This window comes from Cervus elaphus, chromosome 29 (assembly GCF_910594005.1).
Source record: "Cervus elaphus chromosome 29, mCerEla1.1, whole genome shotgun sequence".
Lineage (NCBI taxonomy): Eukaryota > Metazoa > Chordata > Mammalia > Artiodactyla > Cervidae > Cervus > Cervus elaphus.
The window spans coordinates 49,233,545-49,252,637 of record NC_057843.1 but is presented as its reverse complement, the minus strand read 5'-3'; the positions used below and the strand labels follow the sequence as shown (position 1 = coordinate 49,252,637).

Genomic DNA, 19,093 nt, shown 5'->3' with positions numbered 1-19,093 from the left:
CTGCCCAGCCCCGCCGGAGGCAGGAGGCAAGGGGTGGGGAAGGGGGCAGGCTTGGCCCCAAGGACCGCATCCCCTGCCGCACTGCAAACAGGCCTCCAGTTTCTAATCAAAGACTTCCTGAGATTCTGGATGGTCGACATCCGCCGGGAGGGTCGCAGCGAGACACAGGGGACTGGGGCTGGGGACGCGGAGGGCGGAAGGCGCGCGCACCCGACTGGCGCCGGCGGAAACTGAGACTGGGACCGCGGAAGGGAGTGGGCGCGCCACACCCGGGGAGAGTGCGCCCGTCAAGCCCCTGGCTGCCTGGACCGCTCTGACGGGGAAGGCACAGAGAGCAGGCGCAGCTTTTCCTTCCGCGCTTTTGTGGAACACCCGAGGGCTGGAACCGCGCGCAGCGCGGGGCGCGCTCCATATAGAGCAGCCGGGAGCCTGAGCAGCGCAGACGGAGAAAGCGGCGCCAGCCCCTCCCCGCAGTGCGACGGAACTAGCTACCTGAATAAGAGACCACCTCCGCCCGCCTGTGTCAGGGCGGAAATGAGGCTCTGAAGAGACCGGCAAACAGAAGCCAAAGAAACAAAGGGAACCGCTTCAGTAGGGACCAGTGCAACAGATTAAAATCCCTGTAGAAAACACCGACTACACTGGAAGGGGCCTGTAGATATCGAGAAATGTAAGCTGGAACGAGGAGCTATCTGAAACTGAGCCGAACCCACACTGACCGCAACAGCTCCAGAGAAATTTCTAGATATATTTTTACTTTTTTTTTTTAATGTAAGTGAAAAAAAATATTTTTTTTTCTTTTTTATTTTTTCTCTTTTATTTTCCTTTAAAATTCCCTATTACTCCCCCATTACTCCTTAACTTTCATTTTCATAGATTTTTACAATTTTTTTAATTAAGGAAAATTTGTTTTCTTTCTTTTTTTTTCTTTCTTCTTTTTTTCTTCCTTTTTCTCTTCTATTTTCTATTTTTCTTTTTCTCTTATTTCTTTCAAAGTCCTCTAGTACTCCTCTACTACTCCTTAATTTTCATTTTCAATACACTATAAACTTACAAAAAAAAAAAAAAAAGGAGAAGCCCTATTTTCAAACCGAACTTCATATATATTTCTAAAGTTTTTTGTGTGTGTTTTGGTTTTTGTTTTTAATATAGTATTTTTAAGAGTCTAACCTCTACTCTAGATTTTTAATTTTTGTTTTTCAGTATATGATATAAATTGTGAACATTTAAGAATCCAATATTCAGTTCCCATTTTTATTCAGGAGTGTGTTGATTATTCTCTCCCAATCTTGACTCTCTGTTTTCTACCTCAGAACACCTCTATTTCCTCTTTCCCCTTCTCTTCCCAATCAAATTCTGTGAATCTTTGTAGGTGACTGGGCTACGGAGAACACTCTGGGAACAGACAGCTGCGTAGGTCTGTCTCTCTCCTCTTGAGTCCCCCTTTTTCTCCTCCTGCTCATCTCTATCTCCCTCCTCCCTCTCCTCTTCTTCATGTAACTCTGTGAACCTCTTTGGGTGTCCCTCAGGGGGGAGAATCTTTTAGCCATTAACCTAGAAGTTTTATTATCAGTGCTGTATAGTTGGAGAAGTCCTGAGACTACAGGAAGAATAAAACTGAAATCCAGAGGCAGGAGACTTAAGCCCAAAACCTGAGAACACAAGAAAACTCCTGACTACATGGAACTTTAAGTAATAAGTGACCGTCCAAAAGCCTCCATGCCTACACTGAAACCAACCACCACCCAAGAGCCAGTAAGTTTTAGAGCAAGACATACCACGCAAATTCTCCAGCAATGCAGGAACATAGCCCTCAACGTCAACATACAGGCTGCCCAAGGTCATACCTAACACATAGACCCATCTCAAAACTCATTACTGGGCACTCTATTGCTCTCCAAAGAGAAGAAATCAAGTTCCACGCACCAGAACACTGACGCAAGCTTCCCTAACCAGGAAACCTTGATAAGCCAATCGTCTAACCCCACCCACTGGGTAAAACCTCCACAATAAAAAGGAACAACAGACCTCCAGAATACAGAAAGCCCACTCCAGACACAGCAATCTAAACAAGATGAAAAGGCAAAGAAATACCCAACAGGTAAAGGAACATGAAAAATGCCCACCAAGTCAAACAAAAGAGGAGGAGATAGGGAATCTACCTGAAAAAGAATTTAGAATAATGATAATAAAAATGATCCAAAATCTTGAAAACAAAATGGAGTTACAGATAAATAGCCTGGAGACAAAGATTGAAAAAATGCAAGAAATGTTTAATAAAGACCTAGAAGAAATAAAAGTCAATTAAAAATGAATAATGCAATGAATGAGATCAAAAACACTCTGGAGGGAACCAACAGTAGAATAATGGAGACAGAAGTTAGGATAAGTGAGGTAGAAGACAAAATGGTGGAAATAAATGAAGCAGAGAGGAAAAAAGAAAAAAGGATAAAAAGAAATGAGGACAACCTCAGGGAATTCTGGGACAATGTGAAACGCCTCAACAATCAAATCATAGGAGTTCCAGAAGAAGAAGACAAAAAGAAAGTCCATGAGAAAATACTCGAGGAGATAATAGCTTAAAACTTCCCTAAAATGGGGAAGGAAATAGCCACCCAAGTCCAAGAAACCCAGAGAGTCCCAAACAGGATAAACCCAAGGTGAAACACCCCAAGATACATATTAATCAAATTAACAAAGATCAAACACAAAGAACAAATATTAAAAGCAGCAAGGGAAAAACAACAAATAACACACAAAGGGATTCCCATAACGATAACAGCTGATCTATCAATAGAAACCCTCCAGGCCAGAAGGGAATGGCAGGACGTACTGAAAGTAATGAAAGAGAATAACCTACAACCCAGATTACTGTACCCAGCAAGGATCTCATTCAGATATGAAGGAGAACTCAAAAGCTTTACAGACAAGCAAAAGCTGAGAGAATTCAGCACCACCAGACCAGCTCTTCAACAAATGCTAAAGGATCTTCTCTAGACAGTAAACACAGAAAGGTTGTATAAACGTGAACCCAAAACAACAAAGTAAATGGCAACGGGACCACACCTATCAATAATTACCTTAAATGTAAATGGGTTGAATGCCCCAACCAAAAGACAAAGATTGGCTGAATGGATACAAAAACAAGACCCCTATATATGCTGTGTACAAGAGACCCACTTCAAAACAAGAGACACATACAGACTAAAAGTGAAGGGCTGGAAAAAAATATTTCATGCAAACGGAGACCAAAAGAAAGCAGGAGTTGCAATACTCATATCAGATAAAATAGACTTTCAAATAAAGGATGTGAAAAGAGACAAAGAAGGACACTACATAATGATCAAAGGATCAATCCAAGAAGAAGATGTAACAATTATAAATATATATGCACCCAACATAGGAGCACCGCAATATGTACGGCAAACACTAACGAGTATGAAAGAGGAAATTAACAGTAACACAATAAGAGTGGGAGACTTTAATACCCCACTCACAACGATGGATAGATCAACTAAACAGAAAATTAACAAGGAAACACAAACCTTAAATGACACAATGGACCAGCTAGACCTAATTGATATCTATAGGACATTTCACCCCAAAACAATCTGCTTCACCTTTTTCTCAAGTGCACACGGAACCTTCTCCAGAATAGATCACATCCTGGGCCATAAATCTAGCCTTGGGAAATTCAAAACAATTGAAATCATTCCAGTCATCTTTTCTGACCACAGTGCAGTAAGATTAGATCTCAATTACAGGAAAAAAAATTGTTAAAAATTCAAACATATGGAGGCTAAATAACACGCTTCTGAATAACCAACAAATCATAGAAGAAATCAAAAAAGAAATCAAAATATGTATAGAAATGAATGAAAATGAAAACACAACAACCCAAAACCTATGGGACACTGTAAAAGCAGTGCTAAGGGGAAGGTTCATAGCATTACAGGCTTACATCAAGAAACAAGAAAAAAGTCAAACAAATAACCTAACTCTACACCTAAAGCAACTAGAGAAGGAAGAAATGAAGAACCCCAGGGTTAGTAGAAGGAAAGAAATCTTAAAAATTAGGGCAGAAATAAATGCAAAAGAAACAAAAGAGACCATAGCAAAAATCAACAAAGCTAAAAGCTGGTTTTTTGAAAAAATAAACAAAATTGACAAACCATTAGCAAGACTCATTAAGAAACAAAGGGAGAAGAACCAAATTAACAAAATTAGAAATGAAAATGGAGAGATCACAACAGACAACACTGAAATACAAAGGATCATAAGAGACTACTACCAGCAGCTCTATGCCAATAAAATGGACAACTTGGATGAAATGGACAAATTCTTAGAAAAGTATAACTTTCCAAAACTGAACCAGGAAGAAATAGAAGATCTTAACAGACCCATCACAAGCAAGGAAATCGAAACTGTAATCAAAAATCTTCCAGCAAACAAAAGCCCAGGACCAGATGGCTTCACAGCTGAATTCTACCAAAAATTTAGAGAAGAGCTAACATCTATCTTACTCAAACTCTTCCAGAAAATTGCAGATGAAGGTAAGCTTCCAAACTCATTCTATGAGGCCACCATCACCCTAATTCCAACACCAGACAAAGATGCCACAAAAAAAGAAAACTACAGGCCAATATCACTGATGAACATAGATGCAAAAATCCTTAACAAAATTCTAGCAAACAGAATCCAACAACATATTAAAAAGATCATACATCATGACCAAGTGGGCTTTATCCCAGGAATGCAAGGATTCTTTAATATCCACAAATCAATCAATGTAATACACCACATTAACAAATTGAAAGATAAAAATGATATGATTATCTCAATGGATGCAGAAAAAGCCTTTGACAAAATTCAACATCCTTTTATGATTAAAACTCTCCAGAAAGCAGGAATAGAAGGAACATACCTCAACATAATAAAAGCTATATATGACAAACCCACAGCAAGCATCACCCTCAATGGTGAAAAATTGAAAGCATTTCCCCTAAAGTCAGGAACAAGACACGGGTGCCCGCTCTCACCACTACTATTCAACATAGTGTTGGAAGTTTTGGCCACAGCAATCAGAGCAGAAAAAGAAGTAAAAGGAATCCGGATAGGAAAAGAAGAACTGAAACTCTCGCTGTTCGCAGATGACATGATCCTCTACAGAGAAAACCCTTAAGACTCTCCCAGAAAATTACTAGAGCTAATCAACAAATATAGTAAAGTTGCAGGATATAAACTTAACACACAGAAATCCCTTGCATTCCTATATACTAACAAGGAAAAAACAGAAAGAGAAATTAAGGAAACAATACCATTCACCATTGCAACAAAAAGAATAAAATACTTAGGAGTATATCTACCTAAAGAAACAAAAGACCTATACATAGAAAACTATAAAACACTGATGAAAGAAATCAAAGAGGACACAAACAGATGGAGAAACATACCGTGTTCATGGATTGGAAGAATCAATACTGTCAAAATGGCTATTCTACCCAAAGCAATCTATAGATTCAATGCAATCCCTATCAAGCTACCAACGGTATTTTTCACAGAACTAGACCAAAGAATTTCACAATTTGTATGGAAATACAAAAAACCTCGAATAGCCAAAGGAATCTTGAGAAAGAAGAATGGAACTGGAGGAATCAACCTGCCTGACTTCAGACTCTACTACAAAGCCACAGTCATCAAGACAGTATGGTACTGGCACAAAGACAGAAATATAGATCAATGGAACAGAATAGAAAGCCCAGAGATAAATCCACGAACCTATGGACACCTTATCTTCAACAAAGGAGGCAAGGATATACAATGGAAAAAAGACAACCTCTTTAACAAGTGGTGCTGGGAAAACTGGTCAACCACTTGTAAAAGAATGAAACTTGAACACTTTCTAACACCATACACAAAAATAAACTCAAAATGGATTAAAGATCTAAATGTAAGACCAGAAACTATAAAACTCCTAGAGGAGAACATAGGCAAAACACTCTCCAACATGAATCACAGCAGGATCCTCTATGACCCACCTCCCAGAATATTGGAAATAAAAGCAAAACTAAACAAATGGGACCTAATGAAACTTAAAAGCTTTTGCACTACAAAGGAAACTATAAGTAAGGTGAAAAGACAGCCCTCAGATTGGGAGAAAATAATAGCAAATGAAGAAACAGACAAAGGATTAATCTCAAAAATATACAAGCAACTCCTACAGCTCAATTCCAGAAAAATAAATGACCCAATCAAAAACTGGGCCAAAGAACTAAAGAGACATTTCTCCAAAGAAGACATACAGATGGCTAACAAACACATGAAAAGATGCTCAACATCACTCATTATTAGAGAAATGCAAATCAAAACCACAATGAGGTACCATTACAACGCCAGTCAGGATGGCTGCTATCCAAAAGTCTACAAGCAATAAATGCTGGAGAGGGTGTGGAGAAAAGGGAACCCTCTTACACTGCTGGTAGGAATGCAAACTAGTACAGCCACTATGGAGAACAGTGTGGAGATTTCTTAAAAAACTGAAAACAGAACTGCCATATGACCCAGCAATCCCACTTCTGGGCATACACTCTGAGGAAACCAGATCTGAAAGAGACACGTAAACAGAAAAAGAGACACAGAAATACAGAACAGACTTTTGAACTTTGTGGGAGAATGTGAGGGTGGGATATTTCAAAAGAACAGCATGTATACTATCTATGGTGAAACAGATCACCAGCCCAGGTGGGATGCATGAGACAAGCGCTCCGGCCTGGTGCACTGGGAAGACCCAGAGGAATCGGGTGGAGAGGGAGGTGGGAGGGGGGATCGGGATTGGGAATAAAGACCTGCCCTCTGTAGTTGAAATAAAAAAAAAAAAAAAGAATATGAAATGAAGCAATCTGCATATACATGCTTATACTTATATACTAAATACACTTATTTTAAAAAAAAAAAAAAGAGACACGTGCACCCCAATGTTCATTGCAGCACTGTTTATAATAGCCAGGACATGGAAGCAACCTAGATGCCCATCAGCAGATGAATGGATAAGGAAGTTGTGGTATATATACACCATGGAATATTACTCAGCCATTAAAAAGAATTCATTTGAATCAGTTCTAATGAGATGGATGAAACTGGAGCCCATTATACGGAGTGAAGTAAGCCAGAAGGATAAAGACCAATACAGTATACTAACGTATACATATGGAATTTAGAAAGATGGTAATGATAACCCTATGTGCAAAACAGAAAAAGAGACACAGATGTACAGAACAGAATTTTGGACTCTGTGGGAGAAGGCGAGGGTGGGATGTTTCGAGAGAACAGCATCAAAACATGTATATTATCTAGGGTGAAACAGATCACCAGCCCAGGTTGGATGCATGAGACAAGTGGTCGGGCCTGGTGCACTGGGAAGACCCAGAGGAATCGAGTGGAGAGGGAGGTGGAAGGGGGAATCGGGATGGGGAATACATGTAAATCCATGGCTGATTCATGTCAGTGTATGACAAAAACCACTACAATATTGTAAAGTAATTAGCCTCCAACTAATAAAAATAAATTGGAAAAAAAAGCAAGGAGAAGAAAGAACAAAGCTTCATAATAAAAACATTCAATAAACAAGGAACAGAAGTAAACTACCTCAACATAGTAAAGGCTGTGTAAGAAAATCCCACAGCTAACACCACACTCAATTGTGAAAGATTGAAAGTTTTTCTTATGAGATGACAATAATGCCTGCTTTTACATCTAATTTGGAAAGGAAAAACTAAAATTATTTCTGGTCATGGATAACATGATCTTAGATGTAGAAAAGCCTAAGTGTTCCCCACAAAAAAGAAAAACCTGTCAGAATAAATAAATTCAGTAAAGTTGTAGGATATAAAATTGACACAATAAGAATCAGTTGTGTTTCTATACAATAACAATGAATTATCCAGTGGTGATCATTTAGCAATGTATAAAAATACCAAATCACTATTTTTTATGCTTGAAATTAATATACTGTCAATTATACTTCAATTAAAAAATCATAATAAATAAATAAGCAATGAGACATCCAAAAAGAAAATTAAAACAACAATTTTATTTACAATACCATCAATAAGTATAAATTTAGGAATAAATCTGACCAAGGAGGTGAAAGATTTGTATTGAACACTACAAAACACTGCTGAAAGAAAATAAAGAATACAAAAATAAATAGAAAGACAACCCATGCTCTTGGATTACAAGATTTAACATTGTTAACATGTCAACACTGAGAATTTCCTGGCAGTTCAGTGTTTAAGACTCTGCTTTCACTGCCGAGGACCTGGATTCAATCCTTGGTCCAGGAACTAAGATTCTACAAGGTGCGTAGTGTGTTTCAAAAAAAAAAAAAGTCATACTACCCAAAGCTATATACAGATTTAATGCAATCACAATCCCAGTGTTTGGTCTATGTTTTGTTTTTGGTTTGGTTTTTTTTTTTTTTGCAGAAATAGAAAAATCCATCCTAAAATTTATGTGAAATCTCAAGAGATCTCAAATAGCCAAAATAATAAAAAAGTTGAAGGTTTCACGCTTCCTGATTTCAACACTTATCACAAAGCTGTAGTAATCAAAACAAGGTGGTAATGCCATAAAGACAGGCATATAAAACAATGGAATAAAACAGAAAGGCCTCCACAAATATGGTCAAATGATTTTTGATAAAGGTACCAAGACCATTCAATAGGAAAAGGACAGTCTTTCAACAAATGTTATTAACACTGGATATCCACATGCAAAAGAGTCAAACTGAATCTTTATCTTACACAATATATAAAACAATTCAAAATGAAAAACTTTAAATATAAGACCTAAAAGTATAAAACTCTTAGAATAAAACACAGGGGAAAAACTTCATGACATTGGATTTGGCAACGATTTCCTGTTTGTGACACCAAAAGCAAAGGTAAAAAAAGAAAAAGCAAGTAAACTGAACTACATCAAAATTTAAAACTTTTATGCATCAAAGTACACAGTCAATAAAGTGAAAAGGTAACTCATGGAAAGGAAAAAACATTCGTAAATCTATATCTGATGAGGGGTTAATATCCAGTATATAATCAGCTCTTACAATTCTGCAACAACAACAACAAAATACACACCAATGCAAAACTGAACAAATAACTTGAATAAATATTTCTCCAAAAATTATATATTAGCACACGAAAAGATGCGTAATCTCTCTTGACTAGGGAAATGCAAATCAAAAGCACAATGAAAGATCATCTCACACCCAATAGACTAATGAAATAAGTGATAAATAAAATATGCTATTGACAGATCTGAAGGGAGAAACAGACAATTCAATAGCAAAAGTTGAATATTTCAATATTGCATCTACAATCATGGGTAGAACATCAATTTAATATTGAATCAAGTAAGGATCATTCAGGGATAGTAAAACCATTGGGTGAAATTTGTTGGAAAATAAAAGACATGGTCTCAAAAAAATTACCCATATATTACCTATTAATTAAAAAGGAAAAACTATACCTTTTACAGTGGAGAAATCTAGAGGACACCACCTCAACAACTGGTCACAATAACACAAACAACCAGATAATAACTTGTGCCTTCTAATGGGATGCAGTAAAAGGTATATAATATCATGTATGTAATAATCTTGCCTGCAAAATTATTAGCTTAAATTAAGTATTAAAAAATAATCAGAATAATTTCAAACTGATACTGTCCACAAAATTATTGGCTTAAACTCTTCAAAATTATCAATATTATAAAAGAAATTAAAAGAAATAAAAGAGATGTGACACTAAATGCAATGCATTTTGTTTGTTGAGATTCTATATTGAAAAGGAAAAAACTCAAAGGACATATTTGGAACACCTGCAAAAGTCTCAGTATAGATAATATTTCTGTATCAGTGTTAAATATCTTGACAAATAAAGTAGATGGTTATGAAATTATGAAGGAGAATGTCTTTGTAGTTAAGAAATGACAGCATATTTAAGCATGTTATATCCACAACTTATTTTCAAACTGTTGAGAAAAAAAATTTAAACACACATAAACACTTATGTAGATAGATAAATTGAACAAATGGGACAAAATGTTATCTGCTGGTAAACCTACAAGGATATATAAATGTTCATTATATTTTTCTGAAGGTCTGGAATTTTTTAAAATAAAGAGATATAAGGTAAGAGAGGAAGGAATGAAAGCTTAGAGAAAAAGTGACATTTTCCAAAGCACAGAACCCCAGTGCAAGGGTCAGCATTAGCATAAGCTTTTCTGCTTTCCAGCCTAAGAATATATGTATTGTACCACTAAGTTCTCTAAACACCCACATTTTATAGTTCTTTCATCCTCCATGGTGCATTTTACATTGTGAGTTTTTAATCACAAACTGACAGAATCAAGTAAAATGGCAAATTTGTGAGCTTAATGTTTCCAGTGTAAGTGCAGAAACAAGACTTTAAATTTCAAGCTAGCTAGTAAACTTCCACGTTCAAATACTTTGAATACCACTAAGATAAAGTTTTCATCTTTCAACCAAACTCATAACAAAATGCTTCTTTTCATGCCAACTACTGAGGTTTCTGGATAGGAATGAGTGTCCACACAAATGAAGCATGGAAAAATAAAAGGTTTCCTTAATGCTGAAACTATATAGATATCTAAAAATATACACTGAATAGCAACATGAACTCCTTCTGGAGAGATGTCATATCTTATCTCCTTGGTCCCAACGCAGAACCTGGTACTACACACTGTTCATTTACAGTGAAAATCTCATTTCACCATTATTTGATAATGAATCTTTTAGTATTCATAGTAAAGAAGCTTCCATTATGTCAATGTGGGACACAGGAAGACACATAATACACAACATCACAATTGCATGTCATCATCAGCGTGTTTGTCCTACATTCAAAAAATATACCAGCTTGCCTCTACCTAAATGTACATGTAATGTTGCTTTACTAGACCATGCTTGGCACTTGTCTTGGGTAAAATACATATGAATAGATGACTTTCTTCTTCCAGCCTGTGGGATCACTGCTTTTCAAGTATTTAACCACCCTGATTTTTCCTTGTCATGACCACGCCTTTTGTTAATCACTGTTATCTGTTCATCATTGCTTGCTTTCTCTCTCTCAGTTCAGTTCAGTCGCTCAGTCGTATCTGACTCTTTGTAACCACATGGGCTACAGCACACCAGGCTTCCCCGTCCATCACCAACTCCCAGACCTTGCTAAAAATCATGTCCATCGAGTCGGTGATGCCATCCAACCATCTCATTCACTGTCGGCCCCTTCTCCTCCTGCCTCCAATCTTTCCCAGCATCAGGGTCTTTTCCCATGTCAGCTGTTCACATCAGGTGGCCAAAGTATTGGATTTTCAGCTTCAGCATCAGTCCTTCCAATAAATATTCAGGACTTATTTTCTTTAGGATGGACTGGTTGGATCTCCTTGCAGCCCAAGGGACTCTCAAGAGTCTTCTCCAACACCACAGTTCAAAAGCATCAATTCTTCAGCACTCAGTTTTCTTCACAGTTCAACTCTCACATCCATACCTGACTACTGGAAAAATCATAGCTTAGATTATATGGACCTTTGCTGGTAAAGTAATATCTCTGCTTTTTAATATGCAGTCTAGATTTGTCATAGCTTTTCTTCCAAGGAGCAAGCATATTTTAATTTAATGGCTGCAGTAACCATCTGCAGTGATTTTGGAGCCCAAGAAAATAAAGTCTGACACTGTTTCCACTGTTTCCCCATCTATTTGCCATGAAGTGATGGAACCGGATGCCATGATCTTAGTTTTCTGAATGTTGAGTTTTAAGCCAACTTTTTCACTCTCCTCTTTCACTTTCATCAAGAGGCTCTTTAGTTCCTCTTCACTTTCTGTCATAAGGGTGGTGTCATGTACATATTGGATGTTATTGATATTTCCCCCTGGAATCATTGATTCAAGTGTGTGATTCATCTAGTCCAGCATTTCACATGATGTACTCTGCACATAAGTTAAATAAGCAAGGTGACAATATACAGCCTTGAAGAACTCTTTTCCCAATTTGGAACTAGTCTGTTGTTCCATGTCCGGTTCTAAGTGTTGCTTCTTAACCTGCATACAGATTTCTCAGAATGTAGGTAAGGTGGTCTGGTATTTCCATCTCTTTAAAAATTTTCCACATTTTGTTGTGATTATCACAGTCAAAGTCTTTAGTGTAGTCAATGAAGCAGAAGTCCTCTATTCTTTCTCCTAATCTATCTTTTCTTTCTTCTACCACTACTTTCAGCCTCTTTTCTTTTTCTTTTTCCTTCTGCCCAGCCTACCTTGATCCTTCCTTCTCCCATTCTTTGCTCAATGAAACCACATTCCTTAACGTCAAGGAAATTGGATGAACTTGACCTCACCTCATATGTATGTAAATCCATAAACATGCATATAAACCTTATCCCTCTCTGTTGCCTGGATATGAGCTGAATTGTGTCCCCTCCCCCAATTCATATGTTGAAGTCCTAACCCCCAGTCCTCACAATGTGACTGTATTTAGACAGAATCTTTAAATTAGTAATTAAGTTAAAATGAGAGCGTTAGCATGGGCCCTAAGCCAGTATGACTGGTAATTTTATAAGAAGAAGAGATTAGGACATAGACACACAGAGAAAGACCTTGGGAAAACACAGGGGGGAAAGACAGCTTCCTAAAAGCCAAGCAGAGAAGTTTCCAAAGAAACTAACCCTGCCAACATCTTGACTCACACTTCCAGCTTCCAGGACTGTAGGAAATAAACTTATGTTGTTTAAGTCACAATGTGTGTGGTACTTTGTTAACGGAGCCCTAGGAAACTACTGTAGTATACTTCCCAATCCTAACCCACAGTAATCTCACTATGCGGTCAGTGTAGAGCTAAGCTGGCTCACACAACTTTAGCCTTGTTCATTCTCAGGGCTTCCGTGGTGTCTCAGACAGTAAAGAATCTGCCTGAAATGAAGGAGACCTGGGTTCAATCTCTGGGTCAGGAAGATTCCCCGGAGAAGGGAATGGCTACCCACTGCAGTGTTAGCCTCATTTCTTCAGTATAGCCCTAGATCTCTGTTCTGAGATTGAGTCCCGAACACACGAGACTGAACATTTGACCCAATTTTTGTGTAAGCAGTTATCTATCCAGTAGCTTTGGATAGGCACCAGAAATTCTATCTTCCCACCCCTAATATTGTCCTCTAGCTCTGCTACTTTCTTTGTGTTAAAACAAGGGTTTAAAGCAAATATTACCTAACAAAAAAGAGGAAGTCATTTAGGACATTTTAGCTTGACTAGTGGAGAAGGCAATAGCAACCCACTCCAGTACTCTTGCCTGGAGAATCCCATGGACGGAGGACCTGGTAGGCTGCAGTCCATGCGGTCGCTGAGTCAGACACGACTCAGCGACTTCACTTTCACTTTTCACTTTCATACATTGGAGAAGGAAATGGCAACCCACTCCAGTGTTCTTGCCTGGAGAATCTCAGGGATGGCGGAGCCTGGTGGGCTGCCATCTATGGGGTCGCTCAGAGTCGGACACGACTGACGCGACTTAGTAGCAACAGCAGCTTGACTAGAATTAGTCTATCAGAGAGTCAGCAAAATACAACCTGTGCGCCAAATCCAGCTGGCAATCTGCTTTGTAAATAAAGTTTTATTAGAACATAGACACTCATTCATATATATACTATATATGGTTGATTTCACACTACAATAGCAGAATTGAATAATAGTAAAAGAAACCATATGGCCCACAAAGCCTAAAATATTTACAGTCTAGTCCTTTACAGAAAAAGTTTGCAGGCTCCTGATCTAGACAAGTATAAGCTCCCCTGGTCAGAGGGCTGAGAACTTGTTTAGGAATGGGTGATACCTTGGCAATATTTCTCTACAAGCGAACCAGCCGAGGATTTCCCTATGAGTGGAGTAGTAACAGACCCACTCTGTGATTATTACATTTTGTCCCAACTTTTATGATCTTTTCATCTTCTTAATATAAAGTGTTTCAGAAAGATTTATTTCTGCCTTTCAACCTTATCTACCACTGTTTCTTCTTCTCTGAAATCAGAGTAAGAGGTGTCCTCTCAACATACTTCGTATTTTCCAATCTATCGCCTGTGTCGACAATGTTTCCTCTACAGAATTACATATCCTTCAAGCCTCATGTTGCAAAGTTCCTCACCAGAATTCTGATCTACTCTGGAACTCCACAGAACACTTCTTTTAGTTGGAGAAGTGCTGAACTCCATTTTAATGTGTATATACTTTTCTCTACTACTGGATTGTGAGCTCTTTGGGGATGGAGACAAATATCCTGTTCAACGCTGTGTCCTCTACAAGGACTTTATTGTTTTTCAAATAGTAAATGTGCTATCAATGACCATTAAACTGCTAGCCACATTTCTACACAGTGACTCACAAAATGCATGCTTCCAATTGCCAGATAGTGGTCTGGAAGTACAACAATACATGTTAAACACTAAAGTTGGAAACTCAGAAAAGCAATTTAGTAAAATAATGCTTTAAATAGCCATACTTTTGGTCTACAAGGTAATTAAAAGACAATACATGCTTTACGAAAGGAAATAATCTTTTTCCAACTAACTTTCATTTCAAAATAGACTGCAAGCTCCCTCATTTAGAAATTGAGCTCAGAACACTTGGAGAGCTTTTGTAAACGTTTGTTTCCTATCTGTCTTGGTTGGGTTGTCCAGAAACAGACTCTTGAAACAATGTTTTAAGTGCAAGTGGTTTCTTGGGGAAGTAAGAAGAAAACAGTAAGGGAGTTGGGATGTGAAGCAAAGAAGGAATGAAGAGCAACTAGAGGGTACACTCAGTGATTGAAGCTTAATTTTACTTCAGCAATTCTGGGAGCCAGTGTGAAAATGCTTGAGTTATCCTACCCAAGGAACAAGGGAGCTAGGGTGTCTATACTCTTCAATCTGTCTGTAGTTGAGGGCTGCTTCCAAGGGTATAGAGATTCTATTCTGCTGGGTGGGTGAAAAGCAGGACCTAGAGGCTAAAGTTAAAAAAAAAAAAAATCCTCAGGTAATTAAGTGCAAATACTAGCAATTGAAGAGAGCTGCTGTGCCCTACAGTGGCGATGGCAAGGAGTTATGGGCAGAGCATCAATATCATCTGTTAGGCTAACTTTGAGTATTTAGCAAATGCTCATGTATTTATTGAACAAGTAACTACTGGGGCTTCTGTTCATGTCTCCAGCCACAAGGAGGGTGCTGGAGAAAAATGGTAAGCAAAGGCAGATAATGCAGCCACACTGACACAGCCTTCATTCTAGTGGAGAAAACAGATAATAAATACATAAACCACCAAATAATATAATTACAGACTGGAATCGATAATTTAAAGGAAAGAAACAGGAAGCTATAATAAGGAATAATCAGGGTACAAACAAACATAGGTAACGTGGTCAGAAAAGACAGATGTCAAAATAAGGGGCCTATACCAAGACTAAGAACTAATTTCCCCATTTCAAAGAAAACTACTGCAGATCCTTTCTGTCTAGGTAGATGGGAGTTTACAGAGACGTAGGGCATTATCATCAGAAGCGAGTCAGATATGACTTCCTGTCTTAGTCCACTGGGGCTGCTCTAGCAAAATTACCATAGACCAGCTGGCTTCAACAGCCTCACAGTTATAGAGATTGGAAAGTCCAAGATCAAGACACTGCTAGATTCAGGGTCTGAGGAGAGCCTGATTCCTGGTTCAGAGATGGCCATCCTGTTACAGTGTCCTTATATGATGGAAGAAGCTAGGGAGCTCTTGGGAGACTCTTTTATAAGGGCATTAATCCCCTTCATAAGAGCTCAGTCTTCATGATCTAATTTCCTCCCAAAGGCCCCACCTCCAAATACTATCACACTGGAGAGAAGGTTTCAACATATGAATTTTGGGGGGGACACAATCATTCAGTCTACAGCACTTTCATTCCCCTAAGACCCAGTGAGGAGGAAAAAACTATCTCAAACAAGAGGGGAGGGCACAGGGAAACTCTGTGTCTCTCAGAGGAAAAATAATTAAACATGGGCAAAGGAGATCCTAAGAAGTTGAAAGGCAAAATGTCATCATATGCATTCTTTGTGCAAACTTGCCAGGAGGAGCATAAGGAGAAGCACCCAGATGCCTCAGTCAACTTCTCAGAGTTTTCTAAGAAGTGCTCAGAGAAGTGGAAGATCATGTCTGCTAAAGAGAAAGGAAAATTTGAAGACATGGCAACGGCTGACAAGGCCTGTTATGAAAGAGAAATTAAAACTTACATCCATCCTAAAAGGGATACAAGTTTCAAGAAAGAAGTTCAAGTATCCCAATGCACTCAAGAGGCTTCCTTTGGCCTTTTTCTCATTTTGTTCTTAATATTGCCCCAAAATCAAAGGTGAACATCCTGGCCTCTTCACTGGTCATGTTGCAAAGAAATTGGTAGTGATGTGGAATAACACTGCTGCAGATGACAAGCAGCCTTATGAGAAGCTGAAGGAAAAGTACAAAAAGCACATTACTGCATAGCCAGCTAAAAGGAAGCCAGGTGCAGCAAAAAAGGAAGTCATCAAGGCTGAAAAAAGCAAGAAAAAAAGGAAGAGGAGGAAGATGATGATAATGAATAAGTTGGTTCTAGTGCAGCTTTTATTCTTGTCTACAAAGCATTTAACCTCCCAATGTACACAACCCACTCCTTTTATAGAAAAAAATTGAAATGTAAAAAAAAAGAAAAGATGAGGGTAATAATATCGATGCAGATAAAGGGAATGTTAAACAAGATTTAATATTACTGAAAGAATATTACTCGAAAAAGAAAAAACGATATTATCCAGCTAGAACAACCAGTTTCCTATAGATCTCCAACACTGTATCTCTTCAAAAATCTCTTGAGCAGGCCACAACCATCCTCACTAACCCCAAGTGAAGGGTATAGCCACACTTATGAACTTCTTAAAACCCAAGATCGGGAACTTTCCAGAACGCTCGGTGAAAGGCGGAGGAGCGGCGGCTGCCCGAGCTGCGCACAGCAACGCGCTCCTTCCCGCTCCCCCACACCGGTATCGGCCGCTCACCGGCTGTAGAAAATGGTGAAAGAAACCACTTACTATGATGTTTTGGGGGTCAAACCCAATGCCACCCAAGAAGAATTGAAAAAGGCTTACAGGAAACTGGCCTTGAAGTACCACCCTGATAAGAACCCAAATGAAGGCGAGAAGTTTAAACAGATTTCTCAAGCTTACGAAGTGCTTTCTGATGCAAAGAAAAGGGAATTATATGACAAAGGAGGAGAACAGGCAATTAAAGAAGGTGGAGCAGGTGGTGGTTTTGGCTCCCCCATGGACATCTTTGATATGTTTTTCAGAGGAGGAGGCAGGATGCAGAGAGAGAGGAGAGGTAAAAACGTTGTGCATCAACTTACAGTAACTTTAGAAGATTTATATAATGGTGCAACAAGAAAACTAGCTCTGCAAAAGAATGTGATTTGTGACAAATGTGAAGGCCGAGGTGGTAAGAAAGGAGCGGTAGAATGCTGTCCCAATTGCCGAGGTACTGGAATGCAAATAAGAATTCATCAGAGAGGACCTGGAATGGTTCAGCAAATTCAGTCTGTCTGCATGAAGTGCCAGGGCCATGGGGAGCGGATCAGCCCTAAAGATAGATGTAAAAGCTGCAACGGAAGGAAGATAGTTCGAGAAAAGAAAATTCTAGAAGTTCATATTGACAAAGGCATGAAAGATGGCCAGAAGATAACATTCCATGGTGAAGGAGACCAAGAATCAGGACTGGAGCCAGGAGATATTATCATTGTTTTAGATCAGAAGGACCATGCTGTTTTTACTCGACGAGGAGAAGATCTTTTCATGTGTATGGACATACAGCTGGTTGAGGCGTTGTGTGGCTTCCAGAAGCCAATATCTACTCTTGACAACCGAACCATAGTCATCACTTCTCATCCAGGTCAGATCGTCAAGCATGGAGATATCAAGTGTGTGCTAAATGAAGGCATGCCAATTTATCGTAGGCCGTATGAAAAGTGTCGCCTAATCATTGAATTTAAGGTAAACTTTCCTGAGAATGGCTTTCTCTCTCCTGATAAACTCTCTTTGCTGGAAAAACTTCTGCCTGAGAGGAAGGAAGTAGAAGAGACTGATGAAATGGACCAGGTAGAATTAGTGGACTTTGATCCAAATCAGGAAAGATGGTGCCATTACAGTGGAGAAGCATATGAGGATGATGAACATCATCCCCGGGGTGGTGTTCAGTGTCAGACCTCTTAGTAGGCCCATGAATAACACTCACTGCTGGGGTTTTATTGCAGTAGTGATTGAGTGAAGGACTATAATCATAATATGCTCACTACTTGCTTTTGTTTTAATATTCAACTATAGTAGTGTTTAAAAGTTAAATGAAGAATAAACTTGAATATAAAAGCTAAAAAAAAAAAAAAAAAAAAAAACCCAAGATCAATTCTGAAAGAAATCTAAAAGCTGATCCCAGGTGAATTAGACCCAACTGAACCTGACATCCTGAGACACTAAAGTGTATATAATAGTTTAAAACGCATCATTATGTTCATCATATTGAATCAGCATTCTGAAGTTCTATACAACTACACATAAGTTAAGCAGGTAACTATTACTCCTAACAGAAGTATCTTCAGTGAGCAAGCAGTGACTTTTAAGCCAGATAAAATACTACTAGGTTGTTGAGAATAATTTTGGCCTTTAAAAATTGCCTTAAGAAATGCAGATGACTTGCTGAAGAAGAATATTCCTCCTTTATTGAGAAAGAGAAAGCAGGGACTACTGCAAAGGAAGAACTCAGTGATCTTCTCCTTCTGGCTGGATAAAAATTGAATTTTATTACTAAGAAGGTCAAGTTATGCTGAAAACATCAAAATTTCTTCTTTCTCAAAAACAGATTCTGTTACTCGGTGGTTAAAATCCAATTTCTACCTATATCCTCAAAAAGTCCCTTTAATTTTCCCAGTAGGATGTTTAGAAGGTTGGGGATCAGCTGCAAAGTATTTGTTCTCACTATGTGATCAGAAATAAGGCTCAGATCGGCCTT

At 38.5% G+C, this 19,093-nt stretch overlaps 1 protein-coding gene and 1 pseudogene across 1 annotated transcript; both read left to right on the top strand.

The window, feature by feature from the left end:
* The first annotated feature begins 16,035 nt into the window (after positions 1-16,035).
* On the top strand, positions 16,036-16,721 carry LOC122686223 (annotated as a pseudogene).
* Positions 16,722-16,988: 267 nt separating this feature from the next.
* On the top strand, positions 16,989-18,456 carry LOC122686222 (dnaJ homolog subfamily A member 1-like). The gene has a single exon (XM_043891384.1). The coding sequence runs from the start codon at positions 17,107-17,109 to the stop codon at positions 18,298-18,300; it is 1,194 nt and encodes a 397-aa protein (XP_043747319.1). The 5' UTR covers positions 16,989-17,106; the 3' UTR covers positions 18,301-18,456.
* Positions 18,457-19,093: the final 637 nt, after the last annotated feature.

What these genes read in the sequence shown, in the direction of transcription:
- LOC122686222 (XM_043891384.1), top strand. Translation starts at nt 17,107, where the DNA reads ATGGTGAAAGAAACCACTTACTATGATGTTTTGGGGGTCAAACCCAAT.